The sequence below is a fragment of the Alligator sinensis genome, unplaced genomic scaffold (assembly GCF_000455745.1).
Source record: "Alligator sinensis unplaced genomic scaffold, ASM45574v1 scaffold445_2, whole genome shotgun sequence".
NCBI classification, from domain to species: domain Eukaryota; kingdom Metazoa; phylum Chordata; order Crocodylia; family Alligatoridae; genus Alligator; species Alligator sinensis.
The window spans coordinates 1,556,328-1,577,341 of record NW_005842081.1 but is presented as its reverse complement, the minus strand read 5'-3'; the positions used below and the strand labels follow the sequence as shown (position 1 = coordinate 1,577,341).

The 21,014-nt window shown below is 43.9% G+C and overlaps 1 protein-coding gene across 2 annotated transcripts in view; it reads right to left on the bottom strand.

Moving 5' to 3' along the window:
* Positions 1 to 6,536, bottom strand: part of FGFR3 (fibroblast growth factor receptor 3) — a 53,731-nt gene extending 47,195 nt beyond the window's left edge. For both annotated transcript variants that reach the window (XM_025204446.1, XM_025204447.1), the window contains exon 1: positions 6,274 to 6,536. In XM_025204446.1, coding sequence (XP_025060231.1) covers positions 6,274 to 6,445 — 172 coding nt within the window. In that variant the 5' untranslated portion in view covers positions 6,446 to 6,536. The remainder of the gene's footprint in view (positions 1 to 6,273) is intronic.
* Positions 6,537 to 21,014: the final 14,478 nt, after the last annotated feature.

Sequence of the window (21,014 nt, the reverse complement as noted above, 5' to 3'; positions counted from 1 at the left end):
CATTCCTGCACGGTGATGAGCCCTGCTCTGTCACAACACAGGGAACGGGCTTGTGGGGAGGCTACAGTGACAGCCAGGGGCTCCATTCAGGATAGACCCATTGGCCAAAACCTTTGCACAGAAGCACGTAACATAATACAGCAGTTGCCACTGCTATTACTACTATTACTACTACAGTCCAGATGACTTTGGACAGGTTGCATGTCATATGGAGCAGCTCCTTAGCTCTGATACTAGACACTACCAAGCCCCAAACAGAAGTGTTGCAGCACAATGGGGAGTCAGACTGGCTCACCAGATGGAGCCACTGCCCCCTGCTACCCCATAGCTCTGGGGCTTGTGCGGCACTGCTGTCCCCCCTGGTCACGCAGGACGGCTGCATTGGAGCCGACCAATCTGCTCTGTGGTGACCAACAGGGCCATGTGGTCCAATCCCCTGCGGCTGAAGGTAGCTGTGTGTCCAGGTTCCCCAAAATCACCCCTTCAAACCCTCACCAACAACTACCAGGCACAAATCCACGAACACCAGGAACCCCTTGCAATACGCATAGATAAAAGTGGGGACAATGAGGGCACTGCCAGTACCCTTGCCACTGCAACCACAAAGACTTAACTGAATACCATACGTTCATACATTACCTAAGAGGTAAACCTGCTCTGTAATGGAATAGCTTACTGAAAGGGAAGGATTCTTTTCAGATAATCAAATATTTCCTTTTGGCTGTTTTAAAGCTTTCGCCTTTTCATTAGGTCTCAAAAGCCAAAGGGGAGTTCCTAATTCACCACTTCTGTATCATCCCTTTAATTTAACACATTTCTGTTGTTGATGCCCTTTCTTCTTATCTTCTTTCTAAGCTACACAGTCTGACACGTTTGACATCTCTGGCTCCCTCTATACGTTACATGAATTAACCAGTTAATTGCACATTACCTTGTGCAAATTACTTATGCTACACGTGCAAATTACTTGTGTCATAAAAAGTTACAATCAGCTATAAAGTTCGACCTTGAAAATGTGTACTCACTTTATAGCTGGTTGCTATTTAGCTTTATTTTGCATGTGTAGCAGGATCTCCCCTGAGGCTGGGATTCCCCCAACTAAGGGGACTCTGGGTGGATCCACCTGGGGCCTGGATGTGATCTCTCAGCCCCAGGGATGCATGGAGCCCTGGGGCTAGGAGACTGCAGATGCTGCCAGCTTCCAGCCTCTGCAGCTACTGGAAAGCCCATCTCCCAGCTGTGGGAACTTGCTTCTTGTTAGGATTCGGCAAACCCACAATCATACCTCCTGTGCAGTAAGGCAGGAGGTCTGACTGTGTGGATCGTGCATTAGATCTCATTGTGCCTTTTTCTACACGTGTAGATGGAGCGTCTCATGCAGAAACTTTTCCAAACCTGTAGGAAATTTCCTGGACTCCTGGACTTTTTCTTTTTTGGCTGTATCCTTTATGCAGAAGTGTATCTTCTTCTGAGACCAAAACTGAACCCTATTTATCACAGACTGGGAACATACTGCTATCATATAACTGCATGATGATATTATAATATAGTCGCTTTAACACTGTCTAGCATCTTGTTTACATTTTTGGAGTTGCCTGCAATGATGTCTCATGTCCCCTCTCCCCTCCCGCACTAACTACTCTGTAGAGCCCACCAAGCTTTGTATGAGTTAATGTTAATTTTTTAAACTGTAGTTAACATATGTTTTTCATAATCTCCAGTAAGCATTAACAAAATGGCATGACACTATCTATGCAGCTACTCTTATATTTTGCTACGACTGTTTAAGAGTTGGCATTATACTCCACAAAGCAGGAAATTTTATGAATGTTCATTGTGAGGCCAGAAGTGTAATCCATCTGGGTTAGGTCAAGTCAGGTTGAACAGCCTTCATTCCAAGATGAACTCTTGCAAGTTTTCTATTGTTGCCTGTAGAGCTGAGCTTTATGATGTTAAAAAACAAACAAAAAAAAAGCTTCTCTGCAGAACCTGAAGAGAGTGTCAGAAATAGTCACCAGAAAAATGAATTAGGAACATGTTGCTGTAATGCACTAGGTTACTGCTGCATCATGCCCTGCATCCTGTTTTTGGCCCAGATTCAGCAAAAGCATTTAAGCAGGCATGTCACCTTAAGCACATGCTGAAATCCCATGGGATTTCCTGAGAGCTAAGCATCCATTTAAATGTTCCTGTTAGGCAGTATTTGCTATAGTTCCTGATGAAGGCAAGAACATAGCAAAATGTCTACCATAAAGAGAGTGGAAATGAGTAAAATCCTTCCTGATCCTGTGCCTTGAAGCATGATATTTGGTTACCCTTATTTTACCATATGGGATTGCAGTGATACTTACATACTTCAAAGTATACCAGAAACAGAACAAATTATTAATTCAATACTATATACTTGGACCAGAAGTGAGAGCGGATGCTGTTTTCTTCTCTTATCAGGACGTGCGTTATCATTGAGAGGGGTGGAAATGAAATGGAACAGAACAAAACGCACACCAGCCTTATCTTGCTTTCTTAAAATGGTGAGTCTTTTTAGGAGTCACAGTGAGAAGCGGGGGTTTGGAATTAGGAGTCTAAACTCATATTTACATATCTAAATAAGGTAACCTGGTTGTTTAAAAGTGCTGAGCGTGGAAGTGAAGTCTGTGGGCACTCAGTATGTTTCTTTTTGTAAATCACAGAACTCAGGTAAGTACCTAGAGATGAACACAGTAGCTTAACTTTTAGGCGTGCTTGTTTTTTAAAAAAAAAAGCCTTGGTCTTGGGTTGCTGTATGCTTTCTTTTGACAAAACCAACCTGCAGGACATGCCAGAGACCTGGGATCCTTTGCCATGAATCCATAACCCCACTGACCGTGCAGCTCTGGGCATGGAAAGATTGCAGAACCTGAAGCCTCAGTGGCTGTGCCTACATGACATGCTCATTACGCAGTAGCTCATTACTACTGTGCAGTAGCGTCACAGGGCACAAACCATGATGTGAACATACTGCGCAACAGTAACTAGCTACCGTGCAGTAAGCATCACTAGGCCAGTGCTGGGATGCTACTGTGTAGTAACACCTGTTACTGCGCAGTCAATTAGACTAGTACTTGGTTATGCAAGTACTAAATGACTGCGGTAACAACTAAGTAGTAAGTAGCAAGTAGCAAGCAAGATCAATTTTGAGGCAGCTCTAATTGTAAGTGTTCTGATGTTTAAGAGGCAGCCACATCTAGGACCACAAGTTTTAAGGACAAAAGTATAAGTTACATTAAATTCCATGAATAAATTACTGTATTCTTTAATTAAAGTTTCAGAATTTAGGTTAAAAAAAAACAAACTTGCACTCTCTCCGATTTCCAATGCTTCCCAGTGCAAACATTGATTCTCACTTTCAGTGTCAAATGGAAACCTGGAAGCAGAATTAAGGGCTGGGAAATCAAAACCAGTTCAGATGTGAATTAACACCGTTAGCTACTCTACACTCCACATAGTTGCTTGCATAGAGAAGCTATATAGTGTTTATTGACTCCACTCTGGAAGTGGAGTAAGCCATCTCATTTAGTGTCCACTAGCAGAAGTCAACTGGAATTTAATGCAGACTTACTGTAAAATCCACTTCTGTGCCTACTGATCATTAATATCTCCTGACAGACAAGACCTACGCTGCTTCCAGATTCTAGCACCATTTATTAAAGACGTCATTCTGTTTAGAAACTATTCTAAATTCCTTCCAGCCTCCCAATACAAAGGGTCTAGTTTTACCATGGGCAACTGGTGCCACCTGAGTCAAAGGGGGCACATGCCCCCCGCCCCCCCCCCAGTGGCCAGTCAGTGACTGGGGCAGGGGTGAGGTCCCCCATGGCCAATCTCGCCGACCGGGAGGAGGGGAGGGTCCCCCCGCAGCCAATCTCCCAGACCGGGAGTCCTCCTGTGGCCAACTGTGCCAACTGGGAAGTGCAAGTGGTGCTCCTGGAAATGCCAGTGGCGCTTCACCTGGCGCCCCCACTCCCTGGCCAGTACTTGCAGGGGGGTGGGCACTGGCACTCCTGCCTGCCCCCGCCCCGCTCATTGCCTAAGCGGGGAGCGCTGCCTGTCAGGGGGTGCACCAGCACTCTCAGGCAGTGCACATGCACCCACTATGCGTCCCCACTGGTTTTATCTAGTTAGAGTGTAAATCCTGGGCGACTAGTTTGCTACTTCAGATTTCCATCAGTGTTACTCAGAGAACTGTGGTCCCAAATCTCACTCAATATTTATTTAGATATTGAAGTAATTATAATCATTCACTGATGTTCCCTTTAAGATGTGGGAATGTAAACCGCACGTCTCCAATTACAACTCTGCTTAGAGAGTCCACCACTGAGCAATCAATAATAATTATCAAGACATGTAAGTGAATATAACAGGCGCCACTAACATCACACAACGCAGGAGCTTCAAAGTTGAAAACAGTGTTGCTGACAGCTAAAGCTGGAACCCCCCCCACGATCAGCACTTTGGTGGTAACGACAGTGGGCTAATAGAATCAAAGACGCCTAATACTGTCAGAACGCAGGTTCAGGTTACCCTCTTGTTCTCAAGCAGTTATTAGCTATTATTAGCCAAGAGGAGAAAAAAAGGGGGGCTTAAACTTTAAAAAAGCAGGGGATTATCAGCCTTTCCACTATTACAAACAATTTCTCACTTTACCAACTTTTTGCTCTGGCAGCTGGTTCGCTTTGAGTGTGTAACCAGCTGCCCTTCGCTGCCTTTGTGCTGCCCCCTGGTCTCAGAAGTATTTTAATGTCACTTTTGAAAAAGAAGATACAAACATTCCTAACAATCTGCAGTTCCTTGGATATTTTCCCCATCCCCAATAATCACTCCTCTTTCAAGGAAGCTTTTCAAGAGGCAAATACTTCTGTAACTATTTAATTGATATGACCTTGAAATGTTCACAGCCATTTCCAATGAGGCTCAATTAAAAACAGATGGTTGTCAAGACTTGCAGAAAATCAACAACAAAAAAAAGGAGGGGGGGGGGAATTCATTTTTTATTGTTAAGCCACTTTGGTTTTATCTTTGGTCTGATATTACATTTCTGCTGAGGCAAACCCCATAGGGTGGGGTGAATGTCTTGGGCATGCAGTTGGGTTCTTATCAGTAGAGGGTTTCTGGGAGGAATTATGTACAGTAAAAGCTTAGGGACAATTTTTTTTAAGTGGTTGCTTAAATTTCTGGAGCATCCACTTGGAGATTATCCAGGGTCTTAGTTTTGTGATATGCTTTACATTCAACTCCAAAAGAGATGAATGGAAAATATGCCTAGAACCATACATTAAAAAAAAAAAAATGTATGATATTTCTGCCATTTTAGACTTTAATCTATTTAATTGGCATTCTTAGCCAATGACAACATTGATGTTTATCCACCCACCTGTCCAGTGGTACTATAATTATGGGCATTCTTAGTTAAGTAAGGACTTAGGAATTAATAAGCAAGAATCATTTGGCCCCTTGGAGCAGCGTGTGCCTGTTCAGCCCTCATTGTCCTCACCATGTGAGAGAAGGTTGAGCGAACGGCAGCAGTAGCAGCTTTTATCGATCCAGGTTTGTTTGAAAGTTTTGTTCTGTTCCAATTCAGGCTGGTAGGTGAAGCACCAGATTTCAGATAAATGGCATGTGAAAGCAGGATTTTCTAGATGAGTGTAGCCAGGATGGATGTGATCTCTTTGCTAGGACAGGGGGAGAGTGGGTAGGACTGCTAGGTTCTATTCCTGACTTTGGCACTGATTTCTCCTATGCATATGGAAAGAAAAGGTCAGTCTCCTTAAGGCTCAGAGAGGTGCCTTTATGTAAATACTCAATTCAAAATGCTTGTCAAGCATTCGGAGCAGTTTAAGTTTTTCCCTGGGTAGCACCATTTCTACAGCATTCATGGTATTTATATCTAGACTCGTAACATTTATTACAGAAAATTGGGTTTCCTTGGGCCTACTTTGACTTTCCTAGGAGTTAAGAGTTCAAATAGAAGCCTACAAAGCAAGAAGAAAGAATACAGAACAGTCCACTGCAGCCTCCACATTAAGACCTCTTGACCTCTAAATGCTGGAAGCTGTATGGGAAGATCAGGCTGGATAGGCTTTCCCCTTATTCACTCTGTATCACTGAGATACCAAACACTGGGAGCAGGATGGGCCCATGGTCTTGACCCAGTATGACATCTCTTATATTCTTTGAACACCTGGAGGAATACAATTAAAAAAAGAAAAGAAAAAAAATCTGCAGTCCAGCACTTACCTGTTACTCTGACTGTAAAGTTACCCAGGACCTCACTGGAATGTCTTGGCTTGCAACTGTACAGCCCAGAGTCATCGTATGACACGTTAATTATCTTCAACAGTTTTTGTCCAATGTGAGTTCTGTTGGTAGGTGCAATCCCAATACCATCTTTAAACCAGAAAACAGACATAGAAGAGCCCTGGGTATTACAGGAAAGTTCAATGGTATCTCCACTTCCAAACACCAATTCTTCCAGAAAGGCAGTCTCGCTCCTTAGATATTCTGTGAGGGAGAAAATAAATAGATAAATATAGACATAAATAGAGATCAAGGAAGCATCAGATGACCAAAAAGCCTAAATGGCACTACTAACAATGTTAGCTCTGGCATCTGATCTCATAAGCAAGAATACTGGGGGGAAAACCATGCCCAACTCTTCAGGAAATGAAAACTATGAATGGGTGACCACCAGTGGTTCAGTGAATTCTAATTAGAGCTGGCTAGAAAAATAAAGTTTCAATTTGCCAGATATTTTATTTAAAAATCCGGTTTTGGTCCGAATCAAACCAAAATCAAATGTTTTTTAAATTTAATGTGAACTAATAGCTTCCCAAACACTGCAACTGGAACAGACTCCCCCCAGAGGTGGTGCAAGCCCCTACTCCAGACTCATTCAAATGGCATTTGGATGCTTAGTTTGTGGGGGTCATTTGACCCCAGCAGACTTCCTGCCCATGGCAGGAGGGCTGGACTTGATGATCTTGCGAGGTCCCTTCCAGCCCCTAATGTCTATGAATCTATGAAAACTGCTTTGTGGAATTGACTTTCTGGCCAGTTTTGCTGCTGAACAGTGGAATTGTTAAAAGCAACTCCACTGAGCAGTTGAAAAGAGCTACACATGTCCCTGCTCCAAAGGCGAGATCACTCAGAAATCCCCAAGAAGGGTTCCTAGATTCAGCAGATGCTCATCAAACCCTAGAGGTTTTGAGAACATATTTTCGAGTCAATGAACCAGGATTTTTGCAAAGAATTTTTGTTTCACTGAATTGAATTGTCCAACTGGGTCCAGTTCCAATGGTAGCACCACACTGTCTTGGAGCAGTTTAGACCTAGTAAATTCAGTGGTGTACCGACGGGGGAGGTGGGGCGGGGGGTGGGCATGCCCCTGGATGCCAGCCTGGTGTGGGGTGCTGGCTGTGCTCGGGTGGGGAGTGAACTTCCAGTTTCGCTGCCAGTGTTTCTGGGCTTAGCGATTGAGCACCTCCCTGCTCGGCGATCTGCCGCGGGCTGGGGCGCAAATGCAAGCATTGGCCCTTGCGTGCTAGAGGCCTACAGTATGCCACTAAGTACATTCTTAATGGTTCACTTGCACGTGTTGGCTTGAGGTCGTACCATGCTTGCTTTGCTTGGTTGGGCTACTGTCAATGAAATCAACACCGTTCTAGTACAGATGAAACACTGAAACGTTAGCGGCATTAAGTGAAACAAACAACTACGGAGCTGGTGCCACCAAGTCCACAATCTGTACTGTGAATGCTAATGCATCTTGCCCTAGAACCTCAAGTTGCAATAGTCCAAGGGTCAACTTCGCACTCCTATTGTTGGGCCAGATCCCGTCTCCACTAAAACGTAACAGGATGGAACATGCATTTTGCTTTTCTGTCAGCAAAGCCATTAAAAGAATCATGTCTTTCCCTGCTTCGCTCAGATTTATAATCCTGCCATAGATATTTTCACTGAGCTGAAACTCCATCCATGAGCTATTGGGCCTGGGGCTGTTCCTCTTCTTTCAATTAAGAAAACAAAAGTTACTCAAGCCAATTTTAAATTAAATTTTCTTTACAAGGAAGACAAAGAAAAAGAACTTATTGGATAAGATGCTTTTGTGATGACTATTTGTGGAGTGCCTGAATACTTAAATGTTTCTTACCCCTAAAAGGTAACTCCCAGGGCTTCAGTGAAACCAGAATTTTACTCTAGATACAAAAGTCAATGGCAATGAACTCACCAATTTCAACAGGCACATAATTTGACCCTGTGCACTTACATAACATCTTTGACCTCCAAGTGCTTTACAAGCCACTGTACTTCTGAGTTTTCTGCTTCCTCTCCCTAGAGGGTTTTATTATCTATATTTCTCCCCATGGAGGAGAGGAACTTATTTGTGCTCTGCTCCTGCTGCTCTCTGACTAGAGCGGGACGAGCAATTATTTTGGCTGGAGGGCCACTTGGTGAGTTTTGGTGAGCTGTCAAGGGCTGCAAGGGTAGCCCCGTCCCTTGTCTTGGGACCAGAGGTCCCACTCCATCTCCTGACCTTTGCCACCAGAAGTCCCTCCTTTTAGCCTCTGGAAATACTCCTTTTGGGAGAGGAAGATTGCCATCTTGGAACCAGAAAAAAAACAAATCATACACTAAAAGTCAAACACCTACTATAAAATATTTTAATTTTATTACAAAAATGTTATTTGTCATGATTTATGTTTGTGTAGTGTATTATAGAGATGATTGCTTCATAACTCAAAATAAAGTCTTACTCTTGTATACTGTGTGTGGTTGGGGTGCGTATATGGTGGGGTGTGGATATGTGCAGGGGTTTTGGAGGCAAGGCGGGGGTGTGTGGGGTGGGGGCAGCTGCAGAGACCCCCCTACACACTCCCCTCCTCCTCCACCATGGTGCAGCAGGTGTGGGCACTTGGGGCACTAGTGCCCAGTGCATGTGGGGGTAAGGAGTGCAGCCTGGTTGGCCCCCCACTACTGTGCAGGGCTCTGTGAAGCTCACATGCAGCTCCCGCACTCGTGCACCACTGAGGGAAGTCCCACTTGCCGGCTCCCTGCTGTGCAGAACAAACCCAGACTTGTGTGTAGTTACTATGATAGAAATTTTTCAAAGACCTGTGAAAGGGAGGGAACTGGATGGACATTAATGGAAAGGTGGTTCCAGGAATGCAGTGTGATGTGATGGCAAATGCAATGTGGGTGAAGGAAACCAAGGGAGCAGTCAAAAGAGAAGGCTGCATTAGAAAAAAAAAAAAAAAAAAAAAAGTGAGTTTTAAAGCTTAACCTGCCCTCTCAGTAGCTCTCCACTGCATCACACTTTACCATCTAGCAAGGAAGGGCACTAGAGAAAAAAACAGACAAAGGCTGAACATGCACCAGAGAACCAGCTACTTGTAGCCACGACACAGTATTGTGGCATACTGATGATTCCTGCAGACCGCTGTACAAAAGAAAAAAAAAATCTTGAATTGCGAGATCTCATATTCAAGTATACGTTTAACTTCTGTCACTTTTAACAAAAGCTAGGATGGCACATGAACACTGCAATGCTAGCATTCAATTTCCCAACAGATTTTGCGCTGGCTGATCTACTTCATTTCCTTTTGTGTGTCCTTGTACAATGAAGTATTTAGCAGAATTTGCAGATTCACTGGAATCTGACAGGCCCACGCCGTAAGCGTTTCTGCTGTGGCCTCAAACTTGTGACCTCTGAGCTGTCAACCATGCGTGAGCCTTAGCACCAGTGCCACCCCAAGCCCTGACTTCAGCTGAGCCCATCCTGATCCTGATTTTCACCATTTAAAGGAAGAGTCACTATCCTGCCACTGAAACCCTGGTGAAACTCTAGCCCTGCTGAGATCAACAGCAAATCTCCCATCAACTTCAACAGGACCAGGACTTCATCCCCCATGGCTTAGTATGTCCAACATTATCACACTACCCTCCCCCACCTGTTTGTATCCATTGCCTGTCTTGTTTCATACCTGGATGACCAGTTCTTCAAGGCAAGGACCATCTCTTTTGTACTGTATTTGTAGTGCACATGCCACAATGGTACTTGTCCAAGACTCGGGCTCTTGGGTACAAAGGTAACACAGTGAACAATAACTAATAATGATCAAGAGAGGAGACACAGGGGTCCATGTGAAAACCTACAGGTCTTGGCTCAGCTTTAGACGCAAAGAAGTCCAGGTCTGGATTTAGATCTGTTTTGTGGTGTGGTTACATCAATAGATCAGATCATTGCCTGGTCTACTCTAGATGAGGACCTAACAGTGAATCAGTTAGTTGCCCTGTTACAGCTGGGTCTTGTGATCGCAGCTCAGCAAAACATAACACAAACATACGTGCAAATTCAAATACTGAAATATTTTGGCCAAAAATCTGAGAAAGCACAAAGGTGAAACATCATGGACATTCTGGCTCATGGTGCATGATGGGAGATGTAGTCTAGCTGGGAGTCTAACCCAAATTAAAATGGGTTAGACATAACGTGCTGTGACAAGATTGCCGAACTACCCAAAAAAATCATGTTTTGGCCAATATATTTTGTATTTTTTAATCTTCTTAGCCTTTTTAAATGAAAGAACGCTCAATATTTCCCTGAAAAGTATATTATTTTCATTAAATAACAACAACAATTTTATTAAAAAATCCAATGTTCCACTCGTTTTGTACCAACTCTCATCTTGATGTTATCCGTTAATGTCACATTGCCATCAGACCCTGGACACACCCTTGCTGAGCAAAAGGAACAGGGCCAGCCAGTTATGACTTTAAAAAAAAAAATATATATTGCTCGTCTCAATTTTGCTGGCCTGTGTCGCAACCTGAAAATGCTTTCTATGGTGCCAGTTTCCGGCCTGCAATTCTACAGGCCCCAAATACAGAGTCACACTTGCAGGACTGGGCACTGTTCTTTGTTTATTGACCTTGATGGAGGCGCTTGCTAATTTAATCCATTAGAAAACGAACCCCATGCAGCTGCACAATTCATCCATGAAAAATACATAGTTTTACCCAAGCTGTTTGCCAAATGATCAAGATTTGTGTATTTTGGCTTTTGTATCATAAACCGACCAAACAGGAACAAGCCCAGACTACATGAAAACTAAACTGAATGGAACTGCCATTGAAAAGTAAGCCTTTCTTTTTAAAAGTGATAATGAAAGTGTTTTGTGACAAAGCAAGCAACCATTTTTACAAATCATGTTTAGGGGAGACTTTATTAAAAGAACAAATTGACTTTACACTCTGGACTGGGAGCAGCTGGGGTCTGAGGCTTCGGCTGTGGACAGAGCCCCATCATCCATCATTTCTGACAGCTTTGTTTTGAGGAGGGTTGCACGAAAGGCACCTTGCCCTTCTCTCTGGAGCTCAATGGAGTTACTTAGCTACCTCAAAAAAAATAACACAAAAAATACACGTATATCTAAACACACCAATGAAACCAGAGAACGATTTTTACAAACGTAAAAGGTGAATGTGGTCATCAAGGATTTAATTCAGTATCTGGGTGGATGCCCCAGTAGCAGGTTTAAAAAAGGAGTACATTGCTGATATTTTTCACCTTATTTTAAAGGATTTGAAAAAAGTCAGGTTTTAATGGGTCAGGTTCAAAAAATAAACCAGGAACCTGAATCAGGAAGCAATCTGTCTTCAGCAAAACACTTAAATCAGTCGTTTTCAACCTTAATAGACTCAAGAACCTCTTGGAAAAATGTCAGCTCCTCGTTTTCACTTATTTTTTTACTATGGAAAAAATAGAGCAATTCTCCTGTTGCAAAGAACCCCAAAAGATCACAACAGTCAGAATGTTTTAAACACTGCAGATTTCTGTTTGAAATCCCTGGGTTTAATCTTGTGAATGATGTTTGCACATCCAACAGTGCCAACACTGTGAGGCACTCTGTGGCACCCTTGAAAGGCCCTCATGGGCCCCCATGTGTTGACATACCCTGGTTGAGAATCACTTACTTAATTTAAGGATGTGTTTAAATGCTTTGATAAACTGGGTGCTTGGAGAAGAGACAATATTTTATTTCTTGATAAAACTCAAACTAAAAGGCAGCTACAACACATATTCTGAGAATGCATGGATTTCCAAGTCCTTTGTTCCACTGCAACCTATAAAACTCCTTCTACTGACTTATTCTTTAGGTGATATTTCAGCTGTAGATCCATTGCCTTATTTCTTTATTCCCTTTATATGGGCAAAACAGACCCAGATGAATGGACATTAAAGCAAGCAAGTCTTTTCATTGAAGAGGTGTTAGATCTGGCTCTACGTGGCGAGAGCAGTGGTCTCCAACCTTTGCTGGTTGTGAGTAAAAATACTAAGTAAAGAGCTGCAGCAGTCTGGTACTTTGCTCTCCTGTCAATCTCAGCTTTAAATTCTTAATTTCCTGTGGCCAAGAGCAACATCAGAGCCTCTCACCAGCAACAAGCTGCCCTCAAGACAAGGGCTGGGGACCCTTTCTCCACCATTTGTTTTTCAGTTGCACCTACTCTAGCAGCTTCTACTAGGGGTCAATGATGCTTGGGCGGTCAATGATGCAACCCCTGGTCAAAGTTCCTTCAGGACCAGTTGGAGATCATGAGGCACAATTTCAACTCTGAAATTTCAGTACCCCAAAATGCTGGAGTGGAAGGGCATAAATGGAGTCCAGGGAGGCATGAATAATACCGTCAGCCTGCCCCATTCTTCTTTGCCTACACCGGGAGCTCTCCTCTTGGGAACAAAGGGCATGATTCAGGCCTGTGGCTTAAAAAGGATTCTTAACCCTGTTACTTGCAAGCCCTAAGACTGTCACAACACTGAGAACTTTACATTTCTCATTTACTTTTCCCTCCCAACCAGGCTGTTTGCTGACACTTTGCATTTCAATCAGTTGGAAATAGCAAACAGACTCTTTTTCTGGTTTGCTTTGGTCTTCTGTGAAGTCCAGCTGGCAGGACTTTGGGAAGTGTAAAAATAAGGCAGGGCTCATCTACATGGGCCCACTCAGGAAAATTAATCCAAATTACCTCTTCAAGTAGATTAGTTAAAAACCAGATGAAACCCAGAGTGAATCAAACTAAATTGAATTTTGACTAAGTGTGTCCATGCAGGGGTTTAATATGGTTTAACTAATCTACTTTAACGCTACACCTTCGGTTAATTTAGATAACCCTTCCTAACTGTCCCCGTATAAGACAAGCCCTCATTTTTACTTCCAGACTGTCATCCACTAGCACATCCTTACAATATTAAATACTACTGTTATTTGTGTGTCCAGATTGGGGCTGCTCCCCTCACCCCCAACATGTTCAGATCGGGGCCACTCTGCTTCTCCTCTCTCACATATCCAGATTAGGGTCTCTCTGCCCTGCCTCTGCCCCAGGCGGATCGATCAAGGTTGGGCTGCACAACTCCCTGCAGCTCTGTTGGAGCCATCGGCCAGATCCAGACCTGGCACTGCGCATCTAGCTCATAAGATGAAGATCTTGGGCGCCACTGTACTAGATGAATGGCACAAGGGAGATAGCTGCCATCACACAGAGCTTAAAATCTACGCAAGCAAGAACCACAAAGCATGGAGTAGAGGAAACCCAGGTACAGAAAGATTAAGGGCCAAGCCACAAAATCATTTAAGTGCCGTCATAAGAGTTAGAGTTCTGAATGCCTTTGTGGTTCTGGGCTTAAATCATGATCACATGGGAAGCCTTTAGGCATAGATAGAAAATGAACCCCGATTTCCTGAGGCCCAGTCTGATGCTTTAACAAGACCATGCTCCCTTCAGGAGAATGGCAAGTTCCAAGCAAATACAATTCTCATTTCATTTTTTTTAAATCTCTCTCTTTCATGAAATATTTGTATAAAATTAAAAAAAAACAAACAAACCCTCTCTCTGCCAAAAAGGCCTTAATTTAGGACCTAAATGACATTATAGCATTTTAAAAAAAATCCACAGACAGTTACAAACAAATATTTTTAGAGGTATAAATTAATTGCAGAATTAAACTCGTGCAAGGGGCAGGGTAGTCCATTATGCCACCTGCCAGCAGTGCTAGAATTAATGAGAGTGAAGCTTTAATAAATTCTTACAAAGGTGGCAATTTAGGTTTTAGAGTCCCATGATATGACTAAAATTCCACCATTTATTAGTTTATCCAAAGCAGTAATGAGCTAAGAATTACCAGGAGACTTTTCTAATGAAGATCAGCTCATGCAGTGACACTATCACTGCTCTAAAGACCTTGTAGTGAACCTGTTCGAGGAAAGATGCAATTTTGAGACTGGTTAGCATTAAAAAAAAAAAAAAAAGGCAAGCAGCAAGAGCTAATCAAGGACTGCTTCTTACAACGAAGGGCAACTAGCTCAGCAATTCCAAATGCTTTTGTGTGCATTCACTTATAAGGATAAAGATACTTCATCTCTAAGTTGCTTGGCTCATCCAAAGCAAGAATTCACTTTGTGTGGCTTTTAGTTTCACTGTTCAAGCACGCTGGCATCTCCATTCAATACCTGCTATTCTCACAGATCAACCTTTATTATGGGATGGCCCTAGAAACAATATTAAAAAAAAAAAAAATGTAGACAACCTTTTTCTCAAGTGCAGCAGCACAGTTGGGAATACCTATTTCATGAACCAAAGTCTCTGAACCCAGAAATGGTGCATTTTGAATTGTTTTTCCAGCTGTAGTATGAACAAGGCAATCTTACTAGTGGTTATAGGTGATATTTTTCTGTCTGAAAACTAAGTAGATAATATACAAAAAATATTACTAAGCACAATGAGAAGGACACTGCATCCATTCCTACTTTGGATTTGTTCATAGCTAAGCCTTATACTACATAGTCAAGGTTGAAAATCTGTCCCAGGCTAGGCAGCCGTTCAAACTATTGTGGTTAAGCCATACAAGTCAGCAGCAAACAGCAGTGTGACCAATATCACAATGGGTCACTTTTGGTTGCCCATCCTGGGCAGGATACACACTCACAGCTGGTAGCCTTCAATAAAAACCCAAAGCACAGTTTGAACTCATGCCAGTAGATCCACAGCAGGACACTTTAATTGCTCTGTCACCATGCCCTCATACAATATAATGCAGCACCGACATTTTTTTCTGCCAATTCTGTTGCAACTAGGTATTAGGTAGAGATATGGGAGTCACAACCCAGAATCACATCACTTCCCTTAAGAGTCTGGTATGCTGTTTCTACTGGAAGATCACTGCACTCATATAGGGCTGAATCTAACTGTGCAATGCTAGAAGTAAAGAAAATCCTTTCCAAACTTTCTTACCTACTAGTGTGACTCTTAATCTTCACAGGATCTCAGTACTCCTCAAATAGCAAGTAATTTACCTGTGTTACCCCTCAGCGAGGTAAGGAAGTGTTAACCCTATCAAGAGGCAGAGAAATCAAGCTACAGAGAAATTAAGTGGGTTGAGCATACAGAAGCAGCAGAGGTGGACAGAAAAGGCAGATCTCTGGAGTTTCAGGCTCTTCCATCCTCCTTCCAGCAAGCAACAAGCCGATTCCAGCACCTTTCCTGATTTCCCTTCTCTTAGATGACTTCCCTAGAAGTGTTAATAGGGGTCATAACAATTATCTATCTACAGCTTTGCCTCAATACACAAATTCAAACAAATCACTTTCTAGGTGACAAAATACTCAACTGCAACAGGGACACACTTCAACCTTCACATCAAATACCCCAGTTTCCAAACTCTATTGTTAAGACAGGCCAGAGAATATTTTTATTCCAGAAGACAGATTCAAAAAGTCACATCTGATTTTACCATTTCTTTGAATTTTCCTTTCTATACTGATTACAAGCCATTTGAATGTGGGACTGGGGGGGTGTGGAAGGCGGGGAGAACTTTTGTATTAAACCTGATTGATCTCTGGTGTAACTGTACTGTGACACTGGATGAATCGGCCCTATTGTCATAAGTCATGCATTTCAGACTGTCCTTGCAACTGGTCGACTCCTAGTCTTATCAAAGTATTTGATTACTTCAGTACTGTAAAGAACAAAACCGGTTACCTGAAATGATGGTAAACGTCTCCATTCACCTTTCACCTAAAATGCAACTCATGCAAGAAGGACCTTCCTGCTAAAGTTCATTTGTGCTCAGCCTCTGGGAACCGGGATCAGATTGTACGGATGCCTCTGGCTCTGCTGAACGACACGAGGAGACTCAGTGCCAAGGCTCATGCCAGCTCCTCTGGGACACAGCAGACCAGACCTCCCCAGGTAAGGAGGCCTCAGATGCATGATGCAAAGTATGCCATGATCTGGGGTATGCGTGGGGTTCTCCTTAGGACTGTGGCCAGAGCACCATTTTTCTCCAGCAAAACCCTAGCTGGCAGAGTTTGGAGCAGCTCTGACCCACTCCTGGATCAGGAAGCCTCAGCCGACTCTGACTCCCCACCACCCCAGCAAAGCCCAGATAAAGCTGAAAACGGAGTCAATGAGTTCAGTTTGTTAGGCTGGTTCCCAGTGAGAAATAACTCTACTGAAGTCTGTAAAATCGTAATCAAAGAGATCAGAGCCAGGCAGCCTCTGGCACCACCTCGCTGTGCTCTGGTTAACTCCCTCCCTCCCTCCACCTGTAGGAAACTTGATCTAACCACACTTTCCCCGAGAGCAAGGCTTTTGGACAAACCCAGGATCACAAGATAAGCACAGTGCCACATCCCGAGCATGGCACAGTGATGTCAGTAAGGAGAAACTGAGTCATGGAGTTTGTTAAGGAGTGACCAAAGCGTGCAAAGCACTTCACACAATACAGAAGACATGCATCCTGCGCCCAAGCAGCTCCCAATCCCAATTTAGCATTACGAGTAATAACAAAAAAACAGAAGGGAGGTGGAAACATGAGCAAGCAGTTAGGGTTAAGATCCTGGGATTGCTTGTACATGAAGGCACGGATCTAGCCAGTAAAAGATAAGGTTAGAGAAATGGCCCTTTTATTGGGTGAGGGAGTTGATCCACGGTAGCCAGTTTGTGTTTAATATCACAAAGTGCTGTCAGGATTATCATGACAAGATCACCCCAGGATGCTCTCCAGCTCTAGATTCTCCACTTCTAACATGACTCCCCTTCCCGTCTTAACAACTTTTGCTCAGTGTTGTCTCCTCTTGAAGCCAGTGGGACTCCGATGAGCTCAGCTCAGCTGAGATCCACGAGGGCACAGCCCAAATAGTGCTCCCCAGCCATATACAGATCATTCTATAGATAAAACGTTATATAGACTTGGCATGGTAATACTAATTAAACAGGGATGCTGTGCTGAACCCAACATCGCAGATTTAGTAGAATGACTACATAACTGTGCTGATGTGCGTCTAGAAATCACACAACAAGATTATATATTTTCTTTGAGGGATATTTGACCGGGGGGGGGAAGGGAGACACGACAGAGAAGGAAATCAAAATACTGATACCAATACGCCCGGATCACTATTCCACAATGGCACGCCATAACCAGTGTTAGCCCAAGAAATAAAAACCCCAGTGTCTTCCCTTTAGGATAACAATGCCATCAGGATGTGGATTAATTTAGAGGACTACTGTAGGAACTAATTGTGTTAATAGCTTAGCGTTATTCTGAAGTCCATTCTGAGGCTTAGAGGGTGAGGGCGAAGACCCTTAAGGTAGACTGTGGATGAAACATGAAGGCGATTCTTTAAATGATGTAGGGCAACACTCACAAAATTAATTGGTCATTTAAATTATGTGACTAGTCCTCTGGTTTTCACAGGCAAAGAGAGCAGGACTGATGTAAATCACTTTTTGAAAACAGTGGGCACCCACGACTTCCATGGGAGCCGAGGAGAGTGGGGGCAGAGGGGTTCCCAGCACTTTGGAAAGCAAGGTCACTTAGATACGTGCCTAAACCATGAATGCAGGAGCCTGACCTGTTGAAACCAAGTTTGAAAATACGTGGATATTAGTTTTCTGGAGAAATAATTTGATCTTTCATCTACAGTGGGGGTTTTTGCTTCATTTTGCCTTGCTTTGAAAAGGCTTAAAATCAATGTCAAAATAATCATAGAAATTAAGGGCTGGAATGGACCTTGAATGATCACTGAGTCCAACCCCACTGCTCTGTGCAGGAATATGCTGAGATCAAACGATCCCAGTTTATACTAGAGGCACATTGATATATCAGCCCATACCAGATCGGCAACAATAAAAGAAAAATTGACATTTATTGGCAATCAGCTTTTTTTGGCTGGTGTAGCTGATACTGTCACCAAAAAATGCTGAGTGCATGTGCGCAGTTGCAGCATGCATGCGGCCAGGAACGTGGGCTGGCAGTTTGGAGAGCAGCGTCCAGGTGGTAAGTCTGTGGGAGGGCAGGAGGAAGGGGCATGGGGGAAGAGAGAGGCATGGCGGGGCAGATTGAGGCCCCCATGGCAAGCGAGGGAGTGGGGCTGGGGCAGGCACTGCCCAGCTGGGGCAGGGAAGGGCATGAGACAGAGCCATGGAGGGAAGTGGGGGGGGCAGCTCCCTGCCGCTGTGCACGCCCCAGGAGGAAACATAGGATGCACGTGCTCCCGGGTTTGTGCCTGGGGCGAGGGCAGCCTGCTGCTGCGAGCTCGGAGCCAGGGGCTGTGCCAACCTCTTTCTGGTGGGAGGGCTGAGCCAGGGCTGTGCTTGGGGCGGGTAGGGTGGGCCATGCAGCGGTGGGCTGGGTGGTGGGGGCGCTGGGTGGGGGGGCTATGGGGTGGGCTACAGCCACCCCAAAATTCGCTGTAGTCCCCACCCAGCACTGCTGCTGCACATGCCCCCCGTGCCTCCCCCTGGGGTGTGAGCAGCGGCAGCAAGCCCTGCTCCCCTGCATTCCCTAGATGAGCCACCCGTTGATCCATGTCGCATCCCGCCTCACCCCGACTCGGCAGCACCAACCACTGCCCCACTCCCCACCCCACAGTGGGGGCCTCTATCTGCCTCCCCACGTCTTCCCCCCTACAGACTTACTGGTTGGACGCTGCTCTCCACACTGCCGGGCTGCATATCGGCTATCAGACTGGTATCAGCCGATAGGGATGGTTAATAAATCGGCCATCATTATCGACCAAAAAAATCTTTATCAGTGTACCCCTAGTTTAGACTGCAATACCTCTCATAATGAGAGGTAATGCAGTATAGACAGTTTATAACTACTGTGGCCTCCATAATCTGGAACTGTTTCCAGTTTAAGTTTCTTCCAAAGGAGTTAGGGGGGAGAGCAAACAGATAAACTGCCATCTTCTGATCACCACCGTATTTAGATTAGTTGACCAGAAGAAAAATACTATCTTTTTTTTTTAATTAAATTCTTTACTAAAAAGTCTAAGCAGATTTTGTTCCTTTATAGTTTATAGAGAAAACAAGGATCTAAAGGGAGGGAAATGTAATGTTTAGATTGGATAGAGCCATACTGACTTGGAAGAACTTCGAGAATGAAAAAAGCAGATGTTACAAATCTGCCTTATCTACCCAGCAACTGTTGACTCTCTGTTGTGCAAATCCTAATTTACATCTGCATGAAAGGTTTCAGAGATTAAATGGCATTCAAGGAGTAATATTAACTTTTCTCCCTCCCTCCAGCCTTCCTTTGAATGGATTTACTACTGGCAATTAGCTTTCTGTTTCATCAACCAAGTAGAAAACAGGATTCATCAGGATTCCACCGTATTCTTTTTTAATGGAGTATTTTCTTAAGTCACCTAACTCAGATACCAGGTCAGGGAAGAAATCAGATAATATGTTTACACCGGTTATATTGTGGCTCACGTGCACTCTCTTTTCTCATCCAGACATGCAAACCTATTTCACGAGACTGAAGGGGTTACAGCTAAGTGTTTACGGGTAGCATTTAAATATTCTCGAGATTCTGATGTCCAGAACGGCGCAGAGAATTCGGCTCAGAGTTTGTGCCTTTAAAGCCAGGGGTCACAATCAGCGTGGCTGTTGTACTCAAAATCTGATGACACAGCACAGCTCTCACGTGGTCGCATTCATTTCCTAACGCGGGAGTCCTCAAACGAAGCTGAACAACATCCTATCCGTATCTGCTAACGTGGTTTCTTAATAATCAAGAACAGGAAAGGGTAATAATTAAAAGAAAGCAAGAAAACAGAAGATAGCAGAGGAATTTTCCCGCCCTTCACAGCAAACAGAGGAAGTTGTGAGATGCCCACATCTTACCCAGTTTCAGGCTTGCAAAATCCAGTTGCTCAAATGTGTTCGTGGAAACCGCAGGTCCCGGGATACAACATATTGAGTGGAAGGCAGCTCAGCCTAAAATGTACACAGGGATTTACACCTCTCACAGCCTGTTAAAGGGGATGGAGGGTAGGTTGAGCTCCATTTGAAAACTCCAGGCTACACTTCGGCCAATGCTGCAGCCCTAGGGCTGTCAGGAATATATGGGTTGTATGCATAAGATCTCTCCTGAAGATGCAAGCCATTTACGGTGCTGCAAATGAAAAGGTAGAGCAGCAAAGCGACAGAAGTGAAACGGACTGGTCTGCTGCTCTCAAGAGAGATTACTGCTAGGCAGGCAGGCAGAGCTGCTTAAAAAGACAGCATCAACCAGTCTCCTGTTCTTAAAATGACTATTTCTTGCACATGAGGCTATCAAAACACTGCAGCATTAGTGATTTGTATTTGTAATTCTAAAAAATCTCCACGCTCCTTCGAGCACTTACCAGGTTAAAGCACGTGACACTATCATGAATTAGATATAGTCACGTAAGACAGGAGAGGATACTGGGATAGAGAGAGAGACTCACTGCTGAAGTTAATGGACACTTTGTGGATTGAGCCTTAAGTAACGTGCCAAAGGTCACTAAGGAAGTCAACTGCAGAGGCAATAGGAGAATGCATGTTTCTCGGCACATGGTACTAACTAAGCCCTAACCACAGCTGCAATATCCTTACTCCCTTTGCTGGGTCAGCACACATGCCTGGCTTTTTACAGAGGAAAGCTGCTAGAT